The sequence below is a fragment of the Rhinoderma darwinii genome, chromosome 12 (genome assembly GCF_050947455.1).
Source record: "Rhinoderma darwinii isolate aRhiDar2 chromosome 12, aRhiDar2.hap1, whole genome shotgun sequence".
NCBI lineage: Eukaryota > Metazoa > Chordata > Amphibia > Anura > Rhinodermatidae > Rhinoderma > Rhinoderma darwinii.
The window spans coordinates 73,370,745-73,395,643 of NC_134698.1; the positions used below are offsets into that span (position 1 = coordinate 73,370,745).

Below are 24,899 nucleotides of genomic sequence, written 5' to 3' on the forward strand. Positions count from 1 at the left end.
TTTCCGAGAGTTCAACCAAAATAAAGAAACGCCAAGATAAAATATGTTTTTTATTTCAATCTGAATTCTTATTCTCAGGAGAAGCCTCCCATTCCCTGGTTTCCAAAATTAAAACCACAGAAATATGACATCATAATTACATTTATTATAATACTTTCTAACAATCTCTGGTATATTATTAAAAATGAGAATGAAGGATTGTGAGCGGCCACAGTGAGAACTACACAAGGGATAGTCCCGAATTAGAAAAACATGGTTGCTTTATTCCAAAAACAGCTCCTCGCCCGGCTACAGGTTGTGTGTGGTATTACATCTCAGACCTATTCACTTTTATGCTGCTGATCTGCAATACCAGACACAACCTTTGGACAGGGGTGGCGCTATTTTAAGAAGAAAGCAGCCATGTTTTTCTTATCCTCGACAACCCCTTTAATAGCAACTTACATTTAATGGGTTTAACATAATGCAAACTTGCTTGAAATATTGTCAGGTTCAGGGGGCTTACAGCCGCAATGTTTAACCCTTGTGTCCACAACAAGCCACGTCTTCAGGATTTTCTGCTTATTGATCCATTTGCAGCATCATGAAAACGTGGCCTGTTATAGAAAGGAACATGGAACGGACAATAGACAACCTTTAGTCTCAAAAAAAAACAAAAACATTTCCACTCCCCATTATATCATGTAGGTGCAAATCTCGATAGCTCCCTATTTACACATATGAAGGGGTCATTTCTTCTTTGCATTCAGTAGGTTGGGTGCCGACACCTTCACTTTTCCCGGCATGTTTCTCGATAGGTCGGTGTCCTGTTCAAAATGTTAAAGACGAGAGTCATGGGGCCGTGTTCATTATACAACCCCCCCACATTACAGGTAAGGGACTGTCTACAAACACGCACAAGTTCCTCGCCTTCCTCAGACATGAGCTCCGGTCTGTGGGCTTGTGACACAATCTTCTATACAGCACTTACCGCCAGATGAATAGTGACTGAGGGTATGGACGTAATCAGAGCTCAGAGCAGCAATGTGACGCGTTATGGAGCCTCAACCGAATAGTTTAAATGGTATTTAACCCCTTACTAAAAAAGCCGGCGCGGTGATCCGCTGATCGCTGAGAGTCCGGCCTCTCTACTTTCTGGTGATTAGCGGTCATCTCCCGGGGAAAATGTAGCATCACACGTCTACCATTCAATCTGGCACACACAGGGGACTCCTGAGCAAAGGATCCCCATTTCTATTAAATAGAAAAAGTTTCCGTTTTACCTACATCAGCGCTGGATCCAACCTATCTTTTTTGCTACCCTTTAAGAGTTGCAGCGACGGAAAAATTCATTCTAAAGACCTGAAAGGTTCTGATGCTATGATGTCCCCTTCTGATTCCTGTCACCTGCTGTGTTGTCATTGAGGCCCTGTATGGATCCAAATCACCAAATCCATCAATATCTACAGCCCACGTGGCGTGGATCATGGCAGTTACCTGCGTATTATGTGCGGACATTGATGGATTTGCTGCTTTCTCACCGTGATGGTTCTGATCAGGACCATAACGGGGACAACGGAGGTTATAAAGGTGCAGCGGACACGACATTATATTTATACCTTAACACTTCGCAGTAAATCCTTCTCTCTGCTGTTGGTGTCCTTGGAATGCATGAAACTGTTCAGGGCTGTTTTAGCAGCTGTAAAAAAAATAAAATATATATATATAATTATAACTCAAGACTTTGGCATCTTGTACGACAAAAACAGCTGCAGAATATGCTATATTTCCAGTAAAAACGAATAGTCCTGTCCCCATAATGAGCAATCCTCTGCGGGCGCATCTCGCTGCAACAATGTATTGTGGGGTGAAAAATTGCATGATTTTTCTTAAATATAAAATGTGGCATTCAGAACAACCACATCTAAAACCCCTGCATGTTAAGCCATGCCCCTTTTTGTTAAGCCATGCCCCTTTTTGTTAAGCCATGCCCCTTTTTTCGAGAGACTTGCACAGTTTTTAGTTAGACGCCTTTGCTTTATAAATAGGTTGAAGCCTAAATGTGCCAGAAATCTGCCACGTGTTGGCTCATTTTACAACAAAATCTTGGTACAATCTTACCCCAATGTGTAAACAACGCCATGATCCTCAGGTGATCTGTACCCATATATTGGGCACCGCATAATGAGCAATTCCAAGAAGAGTAAATGCACAATGGTTGGATTTGCTAAAATTCCCTGAAGAATCATGGTTTGATTTAGTGCAGATTTTCACCCGCATTGGCCACTGTGGAGAAGAGGGTATTAGGAAAAAAAAAGAAAAAGGCTACTATGCTGCCCTCCCCTGGCGCTCCCGTAGCGATGCGTCCCTGCTCCCCGGGCTCGTCCCATGTGATGCTGCAGAGGTCACATAGGACGGATCAAAACAGACCAAACCGAGGACCATGGACGCATCGCTACGGGAGCGCCAGGAAATGGGAGGAAGGTCGTGTTTGTTTGTTTATTTGTGATTTTGACTGCGAAAACGCCGCTATTCTGCAGAAAAAAAAATTCAATATTCGTCGTGGATTTCACCTTCCCCATTGAACTCAATGGGGCAAATCTGCAACAAATTCGCAACATTCTGTAACATAAATTGACACGCTGCGGTCTAAAAAAAAATCCATCTAAAAAAAATCCACGTCATGGGCCAATTTCTGCAGGGAATTTTCCGCAGCGTGTGGATGCAGCAGTGATACGCTGCAGATTTCTCCTCCTGCAAATCTGGAGGGTCTTCGGGTGCCTTTACACAGTGCGTTTTGCGGCGTGGTTACACGTGGCTGTTATGGATTTGTTATTGCGTTAAAAATCACTACATTTTCAATAAATAAATCCGTTTGTAATCCCACAGTACATTGCCACAGCCAAGCGCACCGTATATTAGTACCCGAGGGGAATTGCTCGTTAAGCAGTTGCCCAATATATAGGTTCACTTCACCTGAGGATCATTAGTTTCTTATTTACATGAACATTTAACCCTTTCCATTGTGGAATCGCCGTTTGCCGTAAATAAGGAAATAGTGGTGTTTTTTTTTTACCTTTTCCTTTCTTTTGTGTTCCTGGAGTTAATTTCACCTTGTACCTAAAACAGAAGGTACAACGAAGCTGAGAGAGTTACCAATGTAAACGGGAAAACCGGGGCAGTGTAAAAACCAGCCGTAGACGTGAGGAACGTCACCTGAACCTGCAGGAAGGACAACCGGTCCAATTCCCCATGAATTAACATTTCTGGAACATCTTTTCCTAGAACTGTGCATTATGCTATCCCTCGGTTATTCCTCCTGTAAATGTATAAATAAATTGACAACAGGGCGTTGCCATTTCCCTCATCAATGAGGCGTCTCAACACACTGACACTGTCCAATCAGTGCTGACTGTCAGACAGGGTAGAGGCACACCCTATTGACAAAAAAAATGGTTTCAATTTATTCATACATTTCCAGGAGGAATAATGGAGGAAAGGCACAATGGCGTTTAAAAAACAAAACAAAACATGCCCCAGAATTGTTATTTCATAGGGAATAAGAGTATTTACTAAAACAGACACGTCAGGAGAGGAGAAAATGGCAGATTTGTCGTACCAACAAGTCCTCTGTAAGGGTGACCTCTATATTTGAGACTCCTACGGTTTTGTGGCCAATTATCGAACTATGAGATGTGCAAATCCGCTGATATTAATTCCAAGCTTAAAACACGTACGAGGGATCCGCTTTACCGCATGTCATTTTAGATCAAACTGAGAATCAGATCGCAGGAAGAGGTGTGATGTAATCTCAGTATTCGTTTCATTTCAGAGGGGACGACAGGGTTACCAAAATTAGGTTGGATCCTAAAGAGATGTGGGATTAGACTGGGGCTGGACCTGGACCTGGACCGCATGCACAGTCCCGCTCCATTCACATAGGGCACTCCACTACCCCCACTCTCGGGATCGGAGGGGTTCCCAGCAGTTGGACCCCCACTGATCAGACATTTATTACCTATGCTAAAGATAGGTGATAAATGATCATAATGAGAGAACCCCTTTAAAGGAACTCTTTGCACCCAGTTGTCCTTATTGCTCTTCCCATCTTGTGTCTCTCTGGTTACAGTTTATAAACCAGTCCTGCGTAGTCCTAATCCTCGGGACGTCACTCCACTCCCTCTCCTACTGTCTATATGTTAATCCATAAGAGGAGGAAGAGGGAGTGGAGCAACATAAGCCCACAGGATCAGACTACATAGAGATACATAGGAGCTGTGAACACAAAACGGGAACATATTTATAATCAGGACTATTTGCCTAGTTGGTTCATTTTTGTATTCTATATACATTGGAGCAAAAAATTAATAAAAAAACAAAATGATTACAAAAGTCCACATACCCTTTATGTCTCAGACGCACTTCCTAGATTGGAAATAAGACAATTTCGTGATTTCAGATTAAAGCGGCGGTCACTAGTTTAGCAATGCCCAATCTCCTCACTAATCTAATAGGCGCTGTCACACTGATAATACTATTGAAAATTGTGTCCCAAAAAGTTTATTATTTTAAAAGTTATGAGCTTTTTTTTCGAAATATGCAAATGAGGCTATACTAGCCAAGTGGGTGTCAACAGCAGCGATTCTTCGGAGGTGGAGCCTCCTCACTGCCTCTGACGCTGTCCTATCAGCATGAAGCTGCTTCACACAGTGTGAGAGACTGAGGCTGGAGGGAAGGGGGATCACTTCAAATAGCCATATCTCCGGCTGTGGACCACCTAGAACAGCGGTTCTGGTGGCATATGAAAAAGGAGATCCCAATCTTTCATATGGCACCGGGATGTGAAACAACTGGAGATATCGTCAGTTGACTAAACAGTCGGGAATGGAAGCTGTATACTATATGATCAGGCTGTGTTGCTGGGCAGGGAAGCGGGAGAAGCGGTGATGCTGATTGGATGTCGTCAGACAGAAAACATTACACCGCCCAGAGTGAAAAGAAAGAGTTGCCTCCTATTTGTCTATTAGAGCCACATTAGCATATCTAGAAAAATGCTCATAACTTTGCAAATAATAAGTTTAAAAAAATAAAATAAATCACACCTCAGTTATCAGCATAATGGCGCCTATTAGATTAGTTAGGAGATAGGCAATTGATAAAACAGTGACAGATCCGCTTTACATTTAAATTTAGGATTATTTATACATATACGAGACCAGATAAATACCCAGGTGCCAGTGTGAAGGAATTTGGCCGTTTTATATCATTATACATACTTATAACTGGTCATGGCAGTGTACGGGGCACAGACTGGCACAGAGAATAGCAGAACGTCCTCTGCATCCGGCTGCCCGGTTAGAGAATCCAATAGATTTTCTGCTTCCTGCAACAATATCAGATACAGAGACACAACGAATGATGGTTTACAATGGTGCAACGATAAACTGTATTGGAGCAATAAATCCCAATCCATTGTTCCTAAAGTTTGTGATTTCCCCCCCCCCCCCCCCCACCCCCCACCCCCCCCATGTAAAAAGTGCATAGTGAAAAACAAAGAAAATCCAATTTCCCAGCATGCCAAGCGGTGATTATACACAGTGACGAGCGAGTCAGTTCTAGAACAGATACCTCTGATCCTGGAGCATCTTGATCTCCATCATCCTGCAGATAAAGAAGATTATATTATATATCGGACTATATAGTAATAATAAGAAGTGGAGAAAAAAAATCAAGAATTTTGGAATGCGACGACGTCATAGTAAATAAAGTCCCGCACCTTGTCGTCCGGCTGCTCCTCTAAGGTCAGGTCTTGTACGTCTTGGGTTATGAAGACCTCGACCGATCCCTCTTTCTTCCCGGGGCCGCCTTTTCCCTTCTGCGGCTGTTTCTTTGCAGATTCTTCCTTTGTTTTTCCTTTCTTTCCCTTCTTGCTCTTCTCTTCCTTGGTGGTCCCTGCCGACTACAAAGCAGCGATGCTAAAACTTCCATCACAAGAAAGAGACCCCGCCATGTAATTCAAGCAAGACCTTACCCCAAGCAGCTGCATGATCAGTTCTCGATCTTCATCATCCTGGTCCTTGTACTTTTCCTTCATCTTCTTCATTTTACTCTGACGGGATAAGAAATGGAAAGATAAAAACGGAGACTTGTCTGAAATGTAAAGGTTTCCGTCGTCCGTAGCAACTACGAAGTTGTCACCTGCCATTTTACAAATGAAAAACTAACCGAAAACATCCATATGTTTGCCAAGGGCAACATCACCTCTTAAAGGAATTATCTCAACCAGACGATCCATTCCCTGAAAAAAGTCGCCCCAGCTGTTCACCGCAGATCTGGAACCTCGGCAATCCGCTGATAGCAGCCGCTCCAGGGAAAATGTAGTATTATACATGGCACCCACGCAAATGAATAGGCAACCATGTAATACAAGTCTGGTATAGTGCGCCCCCTGCTGGCCAACCTGTGTAATCATTTCTGAGCAGCAAAGAGGTGAACAGCGAGGCTTGAGTACTTCCTAATCCAGTATCTTCGAAAACTATTACTCCTCCACCAACATTTATTTCTGTTATTTAGTAGACAGCAAACCAATCATAGAGAAGACCAAGTCTGTACCACATATACAGGATGAAGAAGCGCCGCTCCCACACAGACCAAAAGGAAGGTCTTTGGCAGAGCGGAATCAGGCGCCATTTTAATGTGGACCGGAAGCCGCGGCCAGACAGTAAGATGACGATTTCCGGTCGCGGCTTCCGGCCATATGTTTAAGGCAGCAAAGACGCAAGGAATAGAAGCGGAGGCGGCGGCAGGAGAAGGTAATTTATGTTTGTATATGTGATGTGTGTATTATGATCGTGTATTATATACTGTCTGCTGAGCCCTGTATCTAATCCTCCTACACTGTGCAGTCGCTCAGAAAATGGCAGCACACAGTGTAGGAGGTTTGAAGATTCAACCCCCTCCTTTCTCCTGGCACTAGCCAGGATAAGGGAGGGGGGATTGTGTGAGGACACTAGAGCGAGTGTGTCTACCCCAAATTTGCAGCATAAAGCAATGAGGTTGCTTTACCACATGCCAATGCTGCAATTTTGGGAATTGCTTCCTCTAGTGACCAGCACATGGAGATGTTATAAATTAGAATCTAATTTATAATATTTCCTGACTTGTGAAAAAATGAAAACAATGTGTAATCATTTATATACTGTTTAACTGAAAAAAAATATATAATAATTTCTAGCGACACATTCCCTTTAAAAGTAAGGAATAGATCGATGTGGAACTAGAGACAATTTGCTATTCAAGTGTCCGAGAAAGCTGTAATAACCAATATGTGACCCATCTAACGAACGTCATCAAGCAGCGGGCAGAAGCACCCGCAGTACGGATAGGAAACATTATACATGTCACGAGTCAGCACCTTTTGTCCTCTTTTCAATGGTTGTGGCACTGCGCCCCCTTGTGGTGCACTCTGGGGTACGGCCACCTCGGCTTTCTCTGCATTTTCCACTGGCTTGGTTTCTTCAAAATCATCTGGCTTCTTTTTTTTCTTCATTTCACTGAAAAAAAAAAAAGAGAATTAATAAAAAACAGAACAAATTTCGGAGGCCCCAAATACAATTTTTTTTCATTCACAGTGAAAAACAAGAAAATATTCTTACAATTGTATCTAATGGAACAATGACACCAGCTCAGCATGTTTAACTTCAAGGACGTAGGAAGGTTGAAAAATGTATCCTAGTCCTTACTTAAATTGGGGATCCGAGCACGGAGACCCCCACCGATCGCTAAATCGCAGCAGCAGCGCTCAGGTGAGTGCTCGGCCGCATTGGCTCTGCTGGGCTTTCTGTTGAGCACGGGGTGCAGAGGCTCAACAGAAATTGCAGGTAAACAAAACAAAAAATCCCTGTAGCCATGGCGACGCGTCCCTCTGACGTCCTGGAGCCCGGCCTCCCAGGATGAAGTTTCATTTATGAACGTTTTTCTACGCGGCGTGTGGATGAGATTTGTTCAAAGCTCGTCCACTCTGCTGCTGCTGTATTCTGCTGCTGATTCTCCACAGTGAAATCCGTTGCTGAAGATCCGCAGTATTTACGAAAACACGTGAACCCGGCCTCAGCGTTTTAGCGATATTGGGGATCTCAGTGCCCGGACCCCCAGCGATGAACAAAACTTCTGACATGTCACTATGACATGTCAAAAGTTTTATGAAAGTTTAGTTACACGTTAAAGTCCATTTCTCATTAAAAAAAAGTGTCAATATACCGGATTAGGGGTTGATCCTCCTTTACCTCACTTAAAAAAGGACCAATCTGCCCTCCGGACTTGTCTCTTTTGATAAATTATTGTCTCTCCCATAAAATAACAATACTGGAGCAACTTTTAAAAGAACTCTGGATTGTGCTGTTCCTCTGTTATTCCTCCAGGTAACGCATGTATAAACAACTGGGCGTTACTATTCCCTACACACATTAACCCATATTCATCCCTTACCGTCTCTCTTTAGCAGATAAATGTTTCCGACCCACTGACTTGTCATTCTAATGGGGGAAAGTGGAGAAAGAGTCACAATTACAAAAAAAAACAAACAATACATTGAATTTATAGATATTATGCAATAAACAAATCTCACCACCGCTGCGGAGTCTCCAGGTTGTGCTACAGCTGCTCTGTTCAGCGTCCTGTGTCGTATTAGAAAGTTACACCAGGGGTTAGAAGAATCGAGTATCCCATTTGACCAGTCAAACAATAATGTAATACATAGAATACTAATCTAATAATAGAGCCGGTGTCCATGAAGCCCTATAAAAAGCTGCAGTACCTCTTTGTCTGAAGATGGGACAGGTCTATGGAGGTATCAGGGTAGTCCATTCCCCCTTCTTCTTCTTCTTCTTCCTCCTCCTCCTCCTCTTCTTCTTCTTCTTCTTTCACTGTGGCAATATTTTCTGTAGAATGTGAGCTCGCGGCGTCGCTGTCTTCATCAGAGTGCACATCCTCCGAGACGTGTCCATGTCTGGGATCATCATTGATGTCCTCTGAATTAGGCTCAACAACATCCTTGTTGTTCTGTGGTCTGTCCCCTTCATCGTCTTCACTGCTGCCATCTGTGTCCTCCTCTAGAGCTTCTGGAGTTGAAAAATAAAATAAAAATGACTTTCCAAATTCTACAATCATGACAAACTGTCCAATGATGATGAATTTCTGAATACTACAAATTTATAAATGCAATTACAATGAATAAAAAGAGCAGATTTCAAGCGTAACACCGCCTCTGTGCAGTAGATGGCGCATATCTGCTAAGGGATTCTATTAAAGACAAGTGTAATACCTCCTGTCGGCATTAGATGGCACTAAACATTATACTATATATTTATATGTGACGTATTTACTTTTCAACACTGCCTCACCCAATGGTTCATTTTCTTCCGCAGCCAGCTCTGTATTACGACTTGTAACACTTTCCAGATCCTCATCCTGTACTTTGACCTTGCGCTCTCCTTTATGTCTCCAAACACAAGGCTCGTCCACCTGAAAGAAAAGGTCATGTCCTCAATAGCAGCTGCATTGTGTAACAGCCCAAATAGAATCCTTACATGAACTAGTTACAAATAACCCACTAAGTGCTGCCCCCTACTGGACAAAGGTTATAAACCAGTAGATACACAACAAAAAGAAGTAATAAAATTAAAAATTAATCTTGACTTGTTAATAGTACAATTCCCCGGTCCGGAAATACAAACCTTAAACAGAAACCCAAATCCCATCATCAAGTAAGAGGGTGGAAGGAAATTCTTTTTTCCTAAATGGAAGGTTCCAGATATAAGTGTCACAGTGCAGACAATGTAGACAGAAGCGATCTTAATAGATTCTATCAGATTCTTAGAGGCTGCTGATATCACAGATGTAAGGCCGACAATATGTCTAATCCCTTATGCAGCGCCTGAAGGGGACGTGACCTCCTTACCTCTGATCATAAAGCTGCCGGTCGTCAGGTACTCTCCTGTTGGAGCCGTCTTGGACACCTGAATAAGGGATGGTAGGAAGATATGACGTCAGGGTATTTCTCCAGCATTGCCATAAAGCAGGTTCATTCAGTAGTACAATACCTGATTATGATTGACCCACCAGGCGCTGGTAATAACACGGGCATCCCAAGCAGCACTATAGCACACGGCCATAGTGCCAGCTTCAGTCAGGGTGCGGGGTGGCACTGGCTCGCCTATGTAAAAACACATTATTAAAATAGGTCGGATGCACTCAGGTTACACAATGATAAAAAAATGATATATAATATATATATATGTAACACTTGTAATTGAATATGTGGTTTCCCTGTAAAGAATAGAAGTCAATTGTATTTGCCAGCTTTTTTTTCACAGTAATATGTGCTATATATCTGTAAAGTGTCTGATAGGTGGGAGTCCTAAAAGGTGAGGAACCCTAAGTCTTACATTACAAGTGCTATAAATATGGCCCCTAGGAGGACGTGAAGCTAAGGAGAGATGGCTGCATGGGGACCCCTACCGATCCTATGGAGATACCATAAAGGTCTATGGCTGAAATACCCCTTTAAGTTATTATTTCCTAAATCTTAGAATATGAAGAACTTCCTCTAATTGTATAATAATTGTATATTAATGCAATAAAAAGGATAAGATCATGAGATCTCGGTGTAGTTTGTTACCTGTGAGATTTTTAATGATGCAGCTGGTGGCACCGTGCAGGTCAGCATGCACGTATATGTCACCTATAGAGACATAGAAACACCAGTCATTGTATTATCAGGCACAAAACATTACAGTGTAATATATATATAAAAGAAATAATATATTACACACACATTCTCTCCTCACAGCAGCGGATCTTCCACTCCCCTCTCTGTGGCTCAACCCTTAACCCTCAGTGCTGTCCGCAACATATCCACCCCCTCCTCTAACAGACGCTGAGGTAAAGGGTTTGTCTGGGCTCGGGGCGGTTTTTCATACTGATGACCTATCCACAGTATATGATCGGTGGGGGTCCGACACCCAGACTCCGCACCGATCAGCACTGGATGTTATGCAGTGGTCGGTGCCGGAAGCAGATGACTCCGGCCACAGTATAAGCTGCAGTACTGCTCCTATTCAAGTGAGGCAACTGCAACAGCTGATCGGTGCGGTGTTACGAGGGCCAATGATTGGGCAAACGAGCGCTCATTCCTGATCATTGCCCTGGGAGACGCGCTGCCGACATAATGGAAATGTATGGGGACGAGCGATCGGAGTAACAATCATTCATCCCCACACATTACTGATCAGCGCTCCTCGTATAAGGACCCTTCAACTCTCACTGGCGTGAACAAAAATTTTTTTGGTGGGCAGTAAGAAGGGGTCCGGAGCTCCAACAGCACCAATGATGATCCGATCCTGTTGCCTAGCAACCCTGAATATATGGAAATCCAGAACCTATCAGGTCCCATAATGCTGGACCAATACTGTATATACATGTATTATATATGTACAGACTAAGTAATAGGTGAGCGGGTGCTGACCGGGCCGCAGGTATCGCTTCACAATCATCTCGTTCTGTTGCTGGTCTCTTCCAGCGATCACCAGGTAATTTTCAGAGCTGATAAACCACAGGAATTTCTCAAACCTGATGAAAAAAAACCAACAAATAAACCTCCAAACGTACAAGAGCTGCCGCGCAAGAAACGCCAGAACCGCGCGCAAACAAATGTCCCTGCCACCGTGCGACTAGAATACAGACATCGCGGCAGATTTACGATTCAAAATGCGGCAGAATTCTCGTGTACACGCTGCGCACTCCACACTAGACACGGTGCCGCACTGCGGCAGCAAAGGGGTGTGGCCTAGTGAAAAGAGGTGTCTTAAAGGCACAGCAAGGCGCCAAAATTTTGGTGCAAAACACTGGCATAAACTAAGCCAAACAAGACGTGATATAAAGAAGAGTGAATGTCCAGCAAGTGCGCCAAATTTATCATACAAACATGCCGCACTGTGATAAGTTTGGCGCATGTTCTGACTGCCTGGTCTAAGTTGACACTGTCCATAACTTCAGTATTAATAAATCTGCTCCGTTATCTCCTTCATGGTCCTGCACTGCTCCCCACTCCAACAGGAACCTACATACCGCCATCTCTACCGCAGTCAGAAGAGATCACTGATATGTTGTATTCTGGGATAGTGCCAAGAATCAAGGACTGTCTCACGGACTCTGGGACACTTATTTGTCATGAAATCGGGAGAACCCCCAGCGATGAGAACGGGGGAGCACAAGTCCCACGAAGCGCTCCATGTGATGTAGTGCAGGTGCGATTGCTCGACCATTCATCTCTATGGGACTTTCGATCCCCCATTCTCCTCATCGCTGGGGGTCCCAGAGGTTGGACCCCCAGCGATTACACATGTATTCCTTATCCTGTGGATAGGGGATACATGAGTTTTGTAGCAAAGCCCCTTTAATAGGTCAGTGATCTCACCAGTACACCTTCCTGGCTTTCTGAATAGTGCTGACAGTCTGCACCTCTTTCAGCGTCTGTTTGGTCTTCTTTTCTGCGGACTTGAATGCCTGGAACATAAAAATATACGTATTCACATCTATAAAGTGTGAGCTCTTTAATCCCAATTTATGACATAGTCCGGAGCAATTCCAATCAGATTGAACAATCAGGTATTAACCAAACCCCCAATGGAAACCTGTATGACATCTGGGTATAGACTTTACCTTTTCTGCCGCTTCCACGGTTTTCTGAGTTTTTTTGGCCGCATGTCTCTTGTGATCATAATACCTGCAAATACATAAATCAGAAGAGGACATAAGATCTGACGGAAGGGTTTTTATTGTTGTGAAAAGTTTTATATCACTGGCAGTATTCTAACATACATTCAGCCTCTAGGGGCAGTATTCTAACATACATTCAGCCTCTAGGGGCAGTATTCTAACATACATTCGGCCTCTAGGGGCAGTATTCTAACATACATTCGGCCTCTAGGGGCAGTATTGAATAAAAGCCATTCCATAGGATCTCACTTTTTGGCGTTGGCGTAGGCAGACAAGCTGAGGTCCACATCCACCAGCGTAGGTTTGTTCTTCTGTGTTTTCTTTGGTTGCTGTTTTTTTTTGCCCTTTTTCTTCTTTCCTTTTGGCTCATCAATTTGCGGTTTCTCTTCTTCTTCCTCATCTTCTTCTTCTTCGGATAGAGTGTACGGGTTTCTACATATAGATCAATAAATATGGTCCTGTTAATAATCTGACTACAAGGGTCAATCAAAAAAAGAAATCAAGTCCCTACTAATTCCCTATTGGGCTGCAGCCTTGACCCCTCCACCTTCATTGATGCTATGGACACAGGGGCAATAACCGCGCTGCTGGACGTATACAATAGCGTTTCATTTATATTAATTTTTATTTAGTCAAAAATGCAGAAAAAAAAGTTCTGCTGCAGTCTTCATTTGATATTTTTTTTACATTATACACCAATCATAAATGATGCTATAAATTTATTCTGCAAATTCTTACGATACTAAAAAGGGTATATTATTTTATGTTATGGGACTTATATTGAATAAAGTATATTTATTGTAAAAAAAATGCCCAGCTATGTGTATTTTTTACTTTAACTTTACTTTTTTATACTTTTATTTATTTATTTATTTTTTAAATCCCATAGGGTGCCATAACAACAGGAAATGTGGTCAGACAGTCCGGAGGTTCTTCAATGTACCCTAGGCTGTCTGTCCCTATCTTATATGGACCTCCATCGCATCACAAGGATTCCCTGTGATGCGATCAAAGGGGAATCCCTCTCACGCTTTCCCTTTAAAATGCTGCAATCAGCGTCGATCGCGGCATTCAAAAGGTCAACGGCGGATATCATAGGTTCCTCGGATTAGAGAGGGGCTGTGTATTACAGCCATTGCCTTCTGCTTCTGATTGAACGGGCACACTTACCATATGCCCGGGCAATCAGCAGGATGAGCGTACTCTTCTACCGTCGGTGATCAGTAAGGCTCTGTTGGGGGCCTCCGTCACAGATCCGGCAGAGGTTACCGGAAACTATAGCGCAGCATGCTATTCTATGGTTTCTGGTATAACCACGGACACCCTGACGGAACCCTTTAAAGTCAATGGGTTCTGTCTGCCGCCAGTGGCGTCGGTGCTGCAACGGAACCGTCGCCTGTGGTTTTCCCTTTTTCTGCTTCTCTGACGGAGCAGAACAACAGAAAGCAGCAACGCAGGTGTGAACAGGGCCTTAGTAGTATATACATTACAAAGCGCTTACTTCAACAGCATGGTGATATGATTTTTCTGTAGTTTGAGTTCTTTGATTGCGAGGGCAACTGGGTCTCCCTCAGCCTGCGCCTCCTTCACGATGAGCCCAATCTCCGTCCAGTCGATCTGATTGGCCAAAGCGCTACGTACGACTTGCACGGCACGATCCACAATGTCCAGGTTCATTTCAATGAGCTCGCCTTTCGCTTTGTCAATTTCCTACAAGTTTATGAGATATAAGATGAGATGTCAGGCACCCCTCCCCCACACCGATGCCACGAAGACGCACGTACCTGAGCACAATGCAGAGATTCCAGCCGCTCCTCGTGGTCTTTACGCACGTTGTCCAATTTCTTCAATGCTTGTTTCTCCTGTTGGGAGAAGGGGAAGGAAAAGTGAAGAAGCGGATGTAAAAAGTTCTGTGTGGACTTTCAGAATTTCTGGACTATCGGATGCTGGTTCATAGGAATGACACGTACCTGGTGCAGGGCTTTTAGATCGATCTTCTGACCTTCCAGTTTGGAGTAAAATTCGTCAACAGCCTTATAAAGAAACAAGATTTTATTAAAGAAATCAAATCAAATCCATGTATAAATGAGCCCCATGTAAATATGGAATTCAATACCGAAGAAAGGCTGTGGATCAAATTGGGGGCAACATAAAGGCGGCTTCACTGCAAAGATCATAATGCAGCCCACCTCTGTGTTCCACCACCCCTCCACTGACCACCAAGGGCAGCAGGACCCAGTGTTCATTCCCCCACCCAATCATTTCCTTTGTTTGATCTTTTCTTGCAGATGGTGCAGCGTCTATAGAGGGGGGAGCTCCGTGGAGGTTTTACCAGGTATTAGAAAATGGTACCCACACCCTTGGTGAAAATTATCCAATCCATTTGTCTTGCTAATCGAGGACGGTAAAGGGCCCACGTACTATAAATCCGAAAAAGTAATGCCCACAGAGGTGAAACATTGGATATTGACCCCCTCATTACTCCGTCATGTAGCAAATAGCAGGAAGGTACGGCTCAGATACATCATGCGATACACATCATGTGGACGCACCTTATCAAAAGTATCGAATTCCACATACGAGAAGTTTTCATGCTGCGTGAAGAGAAACGGGTGAAATTCCTCGTACCTAAAAAAAAATATAAAACAGCAATAACTTTCCACAATGCCGGATGCAAGACGCCTGTTAATACATAGGGATTATAAAATCTAGTGCAAAGAAGACGCGGCGGCGATGTCCATAACAACCCATCAGAGTGCAATTTGAATTCCCCAATTTGTGCTATGAGGGTGTAATCTGATTGGCTGCTATAGTGTAGGTATTGCTCCATTACACACATATACTTTACAATACAGATTGCTGTTAAAGGGGTTCTCCGGGCATTTTATACTGATGGCCTATCCTTAGGATAGGTCATCGATATCAGATTGGTGGGGGTCTGACTCCCGACACCCCACCAATCAGCTGACTGAAGGGGCTGCAGTGGAAAGCGCTGTGGCGTCTTCATAGCTTACCACGCCATTCCCATCTGGAGCGGCTGTGCCTGGGATTGCAGTTCTGGTCCCATTCAAGCGAACGGGACTGAGCTGCGATCCAAGGCACAGCCACTACCGATGTGTACGTGCCGGGTAAACACTGAAGAAATCGTTGCTGTGGCCCCTTTAGTCAGCTGATTGGCGGAGGTGCCGGGTCCGACCACCGCTGACTTGATATTGATGAATAGGCCATCAATGTAAAATCCCCCGGAGAACCCCTTTAATACCCATCTGTAGCTGTAGGACTCTAACAGCTATGAAACTACAACACCCAGCGTGTAGTGATAGCATGCAGCTGTCAGGGCATGCTGGGAATTGTAGTATCACAACCACTGAAGGGAGATGGCTAGTGGTCAGTAGTACAGATATATGGATGGATGTTCTATGCTCACGTCAGAATATCTATAGAAGGTTTCTCCGGCTCCAGGCTCGGCTTTTTCTCTCTTTTCTGGATGATGTAGCCCTGTAAGATATACAAAAAAAATGTGAGGAGGACCCGGAGGTGGAGATTCTTCTTTTTTATGGGGGGTCTGGGGTATAAATTATCTTAGGGGTCTGAATGAGTTTAGGGGTTTGGTTTTCTCTCTAACAAATAATAATAAATCTTGATGTAAATATTTCTACCGTTTCCTAGACATTTACAAGACGCCACCTTTACTGTTGGTGTTCAGCTCGACCCAGGTGAGCGGACCCTATGAAAACTAATTAACTCCCCCTTATCTAGACTAATACAACAATGCTGACAATGAGTAATAATACTGATCAATAAATCCCCCAAATTAAGTTACGTGTAACTGTGAAGTGTTGGGGTTCGGCCGGCTTTTATCTAATGTGTATGGTCGGGCTGACACCAGACACAGAAAAGGGGACCCCAGAAAAAACACTTCTGGTCTGAGGCAAACACTGAAAATAATAACTTCTTACCTTTCCCTTAAAATGCAGCGTATCGTCCATATATTCCTCCGCCTTCTTTAAAGCCGAATGCACTTTTTCCAATTCTAGAAATAAATAGCAAAGACACAGAGTTGTAGAATTCATTGCAAATAAAATAAAGTGCACGGGGACGGTGAAAATAACAACCAAAAAAAGCGAACAAAATATTGCAAAGGAACAGACGTGTTTTCTATAGGCAGCGCTGACCTTATATTGGATGGCCTGTGCGGTACCTTCTGCTGGCCTGCCCTCCCACCATGATGTAATGTCATACAGGAAATAAAATACCACCACGCAGCGCTCAAATACCACCACGCAACGCTCAAATACCACCGCACAGCGCTCAAATACCACCACACAGAGCTCAAATACCACCACACAGAGCTCAAATACCACCACACAGCGCTCAAATACCACCACACAGAGCTCAAATACCACCACACAGAGCTCAAATACCACCACACAACGCTCAAATACCACCACACAGAGCTCAAATACCACCACACAGAGCTCAAATACCACCACACAACGCTCAAATACCACCACACAGCGCTCAAATACCACCACACAGCGCTCAAATACCACCACACAGAGCTCAAATACCACCACACAGCGCTCAAATACCACCACACAGAGCTCAAATACCACCACACAACGCTCAAATACCACCACACAGCGCTCAAATACCACCACACAGAGCTCAAATACCACCACACAACGCTCAAATACCACCACACAGCGCTCAAATACCACCACACAGAGCTCAAATACCACCACACAGAGCTCAAATACCACCACACAACGCTCAAATACCACCACACAGCGCTCAAATACCACCACACAGAGCTCAAATACCACCACACAGAGCTCAAATACCACCACGCAGCGCTCAAATACCACCACACAGCGCTCAAATACCACCACACAACGCTCAAATACCACCACGCAGCGCTCAAATACCACCACACAACGCTCAAATACCACCACACAGCGCTCAAATACCACCACGCAGCGCTCAAATACCACCACACAGAGCTCAAATACCACCACAGAGCTCAAATACCACCACGCAACGCTCAAATACCACCACACAGAGCTCAAATACCACCACAGAGCTCAAATACCACCACGCAACGCTCAAATACCACCACACAACGCTCAAATACCACCACACAACGCTCAAATACCACCACACAGCGCTCAAATACCACCACGCAGAGCTCAAATACCACCACGCAGAGCTCAAATACCACCACGCAGCGCTCAAATACCACCACACAACGCTCAAATACCACCACACAGCGCTCAAATACCACCACACAACGCTCAAATACCACCACACAGCGCTCAAATACCACCGCACAGCGCTCAAATACCACCGCGCAGAGCTCAAATACCACCACACAGCACTCAAATACCACCACACAACGCTCAAATACCACCACACAGCGCTCAAATACCACCACACAACGCTCAAATACCACCGCACAGAACTCAAATACCACCACACAACGCTCAAATACCACCACACAGCGCTCAAATACCACCACACAGAGCTCAAATACCACCACACAGAGCTCAAATACCACCACAGAGCTCAAATACCACCACGCAGCGCTCAAATACCACCACACAGCGCTCAAATACCACCACACAACGCTCAAATACCACCACACAGCGCTCAAATACCACCACACAACGCTCAAATACCACCACACAACGCTCAAATACCACCACACAGCGCTCAAATACCACCACACAACGCTCAAATACCACCACACAGCGCTCAAATACCACCACGCAGAGCTCAAATACCACCACGCAGAGCTCAAATACCACCACACAGAGCTCAAATACCACCACACAGAGCTCAAATACCACCACGCAGAGCTCAAATACCACCGCACAGAGCTCAAATACCACCACACAACGCTCAAATACCACCACACAACGCTCAAATACCACCACACAACGCTCAAATACCACCACGCAGCGCTCAAATACCACCACACAGCGCTCAAATACCACCACACAGAGCTCAAATACCACCACGCAGAGCTCAAATACCACCGCACAGAGCTCAAATACCACCACACAACGCTCAAATACCACCACACAACGCTCAAATACCACCACACAACGCTCAAATACCACCACGCAGCGCTCAAATACCACCACGCAGCGCTCAAATACCACCACACAACGCTCAAATACCACCACACAGAGCTCAAATACCACCACGCAGAGCTCAAATACCACCACACAACGCTCAAATACCACCGCACAGCGCTCAAATACCACCACACAGCGCTCAAATACCACCACACAGAGCTCAAATACCACCACACAGAGCTCAAATACCACCACGCAGAGCTCAAATACCACCGCACAGAGCTCAAATACCACCACACAACGCTCAAATACCACCACACAACGCTCAAATACCACCACACAACGCTCAAATACCACCACGCAGCGCTCAAATACCACCACACAACGCTCAAATACCACCACACAGAGCTCAAATACCACCACGCAGAGCTCAAATACCACCACACAACGCTCAAATACCACCACACAACGCTCAAATACCACCACACAACGCTCAAATACCACCACGCAGCGCTCAAATACCACCACACAACGCTCAAATACCACCACGCAGCGCTCAAATACCACCACACAGAGCTCAAATACCACCACACAACGCTCAAATACCACCACACAACGCTCAAATACCACCACACAACGCTCAAATACCACCACACAACGCTCAAATACCACCACACAGCGCTCAAATACCACCACACAACGCTCAAATACCACCACACAACGCTCAAATACCACCACACAGCGCTCAAATACCACCACACAACGCTCAAATACCACCACACAGCGCTCAAATACCACCACACAGCGCTCAAATACCACCACGCAGCGCTCAAATACCACCGCACAGCGCTCAAATACCACCACGCAGCGCTCAAATACCACCGCACAGCGCTCAAATACCACCACACAGAGCTCAAATACCACCGCACAGAGCTCAAATAATACAGCCATATGTTGCTCAAATACTACCATCATACAGCACTCAAATAGCGTCATACAGTGACTACTGGTCCCGGGCTATCAGAGGCCCTTATTGACACCGCACACCCTAAGGCCGGCCCTGCTTATAGGAACATCAGCATTTATAAGGCGAGTAAGCCCTATTAATCAGTCACTGACCTGTGTCCCCTGTCAGCTGGTCGACCTTGACGTTGCTGGACAACCCAGATTTAATCAGGCAATGCTCTATAAGGGTAGCGCCATATGCTGTATAAAAAACAAGAGCGCGTTACAGTCCGGTTCTTGCCGCGTCAACCCATTACTAAAGGCTGTAAAGCTACTTACGTAGATGCGGATTAAGGATCCTCTTCAGCTGATCCCCCTTTTGAGCATTTTCTATAATTTCTTTCAATCTGATCAAAAAAGGATTAATCAGGTAAAATAAAAAAAAGTTATATGACCCCAAAAGTCAATAGGTAGAGCAATAAAGGGGGAATTAAGAATATAATAAAAAAAATAATAATATGCCTATATCTCCTTTAGGGCTTAAAGGGGAAATCCAGTTTAAAAATATTTTAAATGTTACGGTAAGATGTCAAAAGTTATCGGTGGGGCGTCGTGGATTCGGACTCTAGATGATTAACACCTTCCCGACCGCCCACTGTCTTTTGACGTCAGGCGGTGCGGGTGCTTAATCTACAGAGACGTCTTTTGGCGTCGCTGCAGATCAGGCTGATGAGCGCTCGTGTGAGCACTCATCCTCTAAGCAGGAGCTGTTACTAACCGCTCCTGATCTTAGAGCAGCCTCCTGAACACAGCTGGGGTCGGCAAACATTCGGACCCCAGCTGTGTAACCCTTTGATTACCGCGGTCCGTGACCGCGGCATGATCAAAGGGAATTTCCCTCTTTGATCGCATCACCGGGATTCCAGTGATGCGATCAAACACCGGGGAATTCCTCTGCAGTCAGTCCTGGGGACCTACAAAGGACCCCAGGGCTGTCTGTTCCGTGTGCCTGCTGTTCGGGCACACTATGTGCTGCCCGATCAGCAGCCTGTGTCATAGTGACACAGTGTAATGTATTAGCGTACAGAAGTATGCTAATACATTACAAGTAAAAAATAAAGTTACAAATAAAGTTGTTATCCCTTGATGGGATTAAAAAAAAAAAAGTAACAAAACAAGTAAATAAATAAAAAAAGTGCCAAAAAGAGTCTTTATTTTGCATTAAATAAATTTTATTGCCCCTACACTAAATAAAAACAAAAAACCTGCGCATATTAGGTATCTACACGACCGTAATAACCTGAAGAATTAATCTACGGGTTATTTAGCGTGAAACGTGAACGGGATAAAAAATAAACAAAAAAAACTATTCCGAGAATCGCTTTTTCCTATAATGACGGCGTAAAAAAATAAATTTTTACCCCCAAACTGTGGGAAAAATAAAATACTATTTCTCTCGCATAAAACAAGGCCTCATACAGCCACGTCAATGAAAAAATAAAAAAGTTATGGCTGCTGAAACGCAGAGAGGCAAAAACGGAAAAATGTAGCTGGTCATTAAGGTCTTTTCAGGCCCGGTCATTAAGGGATTAAAGGAGTCGCAGTCGTTCCGTTTTAAATCCATGTGAAAATAATAATAATAATAATATAAACTTACCAGGAGGCTGCTGTATGTAATAATAAAATCAGTAATAAAATCAGTAATATAATTATCCGGGTAGACCTCACCTCTCCATAGTGAGTAGAGGTTCACGGGCTTTGGCGTTATCCACAGGGTAATGTTCTCGAACTGCAAACTTTACATCATCAGCCTCATCTGTGCGAAACCGAAGAATGTTCAAGATGAGATACTCGTGGTCCGTGAGGACGATGTTCCCCTGGGAAAACCAAATTAAAGGGATCGTTAAGGATCAGAAAAATAGGTCTGATTTTATAACAGGAACAGCGCCACTCTCGTCCATGGGCAGTGACTGGTATTCCATCTCATATCCAGTCAAGTAGAAAATGATACAATGAAGGGTAACCTAATGTTTAAAGAGAACCTGTCACCTCTCCTGACATGTCTGTTTTAGTAAATACTTGTATTCCCCATAAAATAACAATTATTTTCTTAGAATTCTATGTTGTGCATTTCCTCTGTTATTCCTCCTAGAAATGTATGAATAAATTGGCCAACGGAGTTCATTTGGCCTCCGTCTGGGTACCTGGTATATCTTTTTTTAAAGTATGGAATAGTGTAGTAGACTACACCTTTCCATCCAGTGCGGTTAAGGCCCCATGCACACGACCGTAAAAATTAGACATAATTCCGGACCATAATACGGTCCGCAATTACGGTCCCATTCAGTTCTATTGGCTGCAGACACCTTTCCGTATCGCTACAGATGGGTATCCGTGCTGTAGAACTGTGCCTGGAATTATGGAGGAGCATGTCCGGTTTTTCGTGTTTTACGGGAGCACGGCCGAAAATGCGGGCGGCCGTCAGCCTAAGATATACTGTAGACGGGGTATACACATATTATAGACATCTTACCCGGTCATACAGCTCAACGATAAGATGATAAGCTGCTTCGTCTGAACCAAACTGGAAGTCCACGATCCTGTCCACTCCGAGCTGATTAATACTGACCAGTCTCCTGGATCTCAAATGTTTCCGGCACTGGATGATATTGGGATACAGAGTCCATTGTAAGTGATCAAATGGAAAGAACAACGGTCGAGACGGCGGAAAACAATCACTAAAGATATATACGATGTAGAGAAGGGGACTGATATTACATACAGGGAACAGGACCAGTGATGCAGGCAGTAGAGCCCCGTTTCCATTGCTAAAAATACTGGTCCATACAATAAATAGACAGGGAGGAGAGGAGGGGGATGCAGCTGCAGGATATATAGGGATCAATAATCCCTACAGCGGTTTACATTTCTTTTAGACCTCATAGGGTTGGTATGAAATAAATGCCTCCAGGGTAGTAAGTTAAGTTGGGGTACAAAAGTGACTGGAGAGATGAGACTGGGGTGCAGAAGATAAGAAAAGGGAACAGTAAATGACCAGCAAGATATTATTTTTCTTTGATCAAACCTTCATTGCGAACCCAGACGGCATCATGTTCTTGGGCCACTCAAATTCCGTAGTGTGGATTCTGATGCCGGACTCCACGAGAAGCACGGCTTTAAAGTCAGGCCTGGGGAGATAAAAGGTAGGTAGAATATTTCATTTTTCGTTTATAAAATGTTCTGCAACTTAACATAATTCTCTGCTTGCTGTCAGTGAATAAGGATATTCTGTTTAAAGGGGAACTGTCATTTTAGGTTTTTTTTGTTTTGTTTTTTAATGTCTAGGGAATCCGATTTCAAGAAATATTGCAATATACTTTATTAACCAATTCAGTCTCCTTTCATTGTAAAACTGCTCCTGAACCTCTGCCCCGATCCTCAACTACTGGCCGTCGCTAGGGAAAATCTGCATTTAGTGCCATACACACGGAATACAGCCACTCTGTGCGGGGGACGCGTCATGCTGCCTTCTCCTGAAACCCGATGCGCACATTGTTTCCCCCAAATTGTTGGCAGCACATCCAATTTTTATGGCTTCATAAAAGATACGATCAGACGACGAACGAGCCGTTCACATAGGCCAATAATCAGGAATGAGCGCCTGCCCGCTTGATGATCGGCCTTTATGTAGCGCTACGTCCCCTTTCCTACAGTGCCGCTGTGCAGGGAAAAACTTTGAAGGGGATGCAGCTCTTAAAGGGGTATTCCTAGCTCATATATTTCTGGCATATCCACAGGATACTGGTCCCACCTATATCTAAAACGGGCCCCCCTGACCACCATTCTTGCCTTAACCGTTGTTGCTGGTCCTTGGCCACTGAGTTACGGAACTTGGGAGCTATGGAAACAACGTAGACCAGCTCTTTCCATACTCCCAACCCCCTCAGTCAGTGAGTGGCCGAAGAACAGCGACAGAAGGTAGAACGGGGTTCAGGGCGCCACAGAGGGGGGACCCGCATCTATCGGACATTTATGGCATATCTTGTGGATATGCCATGAATGCCAGAGATGGGAGATACCCCTTTAAGCAGCGCTACAGACCTGTCAATCTCAGGACCAGTCCCAGCAGATGGACTACCACCAATCAGAAAGCGATGGCATATCCCAGGACCCTCCATTACCTCTAGATGTCCACAGGGGGTAATTTTATAAGGGTTTGCGTAAGGCCACGTGCACGCACCCATATTAAGGATCGGTAATGCAACACCCATAGATTTATATGTGCCCATACTGTACAAATATCTGCTTGATGTTATACACCCAAAAAAATAAAAAAAATGCTCATAAACACACTATACTACAGAGGCCCCATACAGCAGGGCTGCACGTGACCACAGGTGCAGACTCCACAATACAGGGTGTGTAAACTCAGCACGTCCATGTCCTTCTACCTTCTCCTGGACAGACGGGACGTGGAGGAGCAGATCACTGCCTATCTGCAGGCCCTACAATCCAGGCTTCCTTCAATAAACTTTATTTGTATAAACCCAGGGAAACAAATGACATATGGTATTGTATAGCCAGTAATGAAAGCTTAGGACCATATACGGTCTCCCTGCATATAATAAATACATCCGCACGTGTTCTAATACGGCGAATTACTAGAGTACACTTACTTCTGCAGGCGAATGAGGTAGGTCTTCGTATCCACATCATAAACATTGTACACTCTCATCCCCAGGAGGCTATGAAATAAGGAGCATACCGTTACCACACATATCATACACTATAGACAGATACCACTATGTATTACACGGACTCATTCCGAGTACTGCCACTTTAAGAGGCTGTCAGCGTCTCCCCTTCCCCTGTCACCTGTCACTGAGCTCTGAGATGACAGCCCGGATATCTATGGTACTAAATCTGTTCTTCATGTTGTTCTGGGGTCAGTCACTTCTTGTCACTTCTTTCCCCACTGCTGCTGATCCCCAGCTTGAACTCACTGCCTCACATGCGCACATAACAACGGGTGCCTGGCAGGCTCAATTCTGTATAGCGTTTGTTTGTTTGTTTTTTTTCTAGAGTCTAGCAACCTCGTGTGGCCGCATGTAGAATGAC

General features: G+C 44.4%; 1 protein-coding gene across 1 annotated transcript; it reads right to left on the reverse strand.

The window, feature by feature from the left end:
• Positions 1-37: 37 nt before the first annotated feature.
• Positions 38-24,814, reverse strand: NEMF (nuclear export mediator factor). The gene is made up of 33 exons (XM_075844022.1): positions 24,657-24,814; positions 24,458-24,526; positions 22,867-22,969; positions 22,315-22,440; positions 21,510-21,658; positions 20,121-20,188; positions 19,956-20,042; positions 16,716-16,789; positions 16,184-16,254; positions 15,309-15,384; positions 14,727-14,789; positions 14,541-14,618; positions 14,258-14,466; positions 13,006-13,188; positions 12,700-12,763; positions 12,455-12,543; positions 11,504-11,607; positions 10,658-10,720; positions 10,080-10,192; positions 9,938-9,995; positions 9,714-9,772; positions 9,381-9,501; positions 8,795-9,098; positions 8,606-8,654; positions 8,467-8,513; positions 7,394-7,532; positions 6,011-6,088; positions 5,756-5,938; positions 5,608-5,640; positions 5,256-5,362; positions 3,056-3,099; positions 1,599-1,678; positions 38-806 (listed from the first exon to the last, which is right to left on the reverse strand). Exons 1-33 carry the CDS (start codon positions 24,713-24,715, stop codon positions 729-731), a joined length of 3,228 nt encoding a protein of 1,075 aa, XP_075700137.1. The 5' UTR covers positions 24,716-24,814; the 3' UTR covers positions 38-728.
• Between the last annotated feature and the right edge of the window lie 85 nt (positions 24,815-24,899).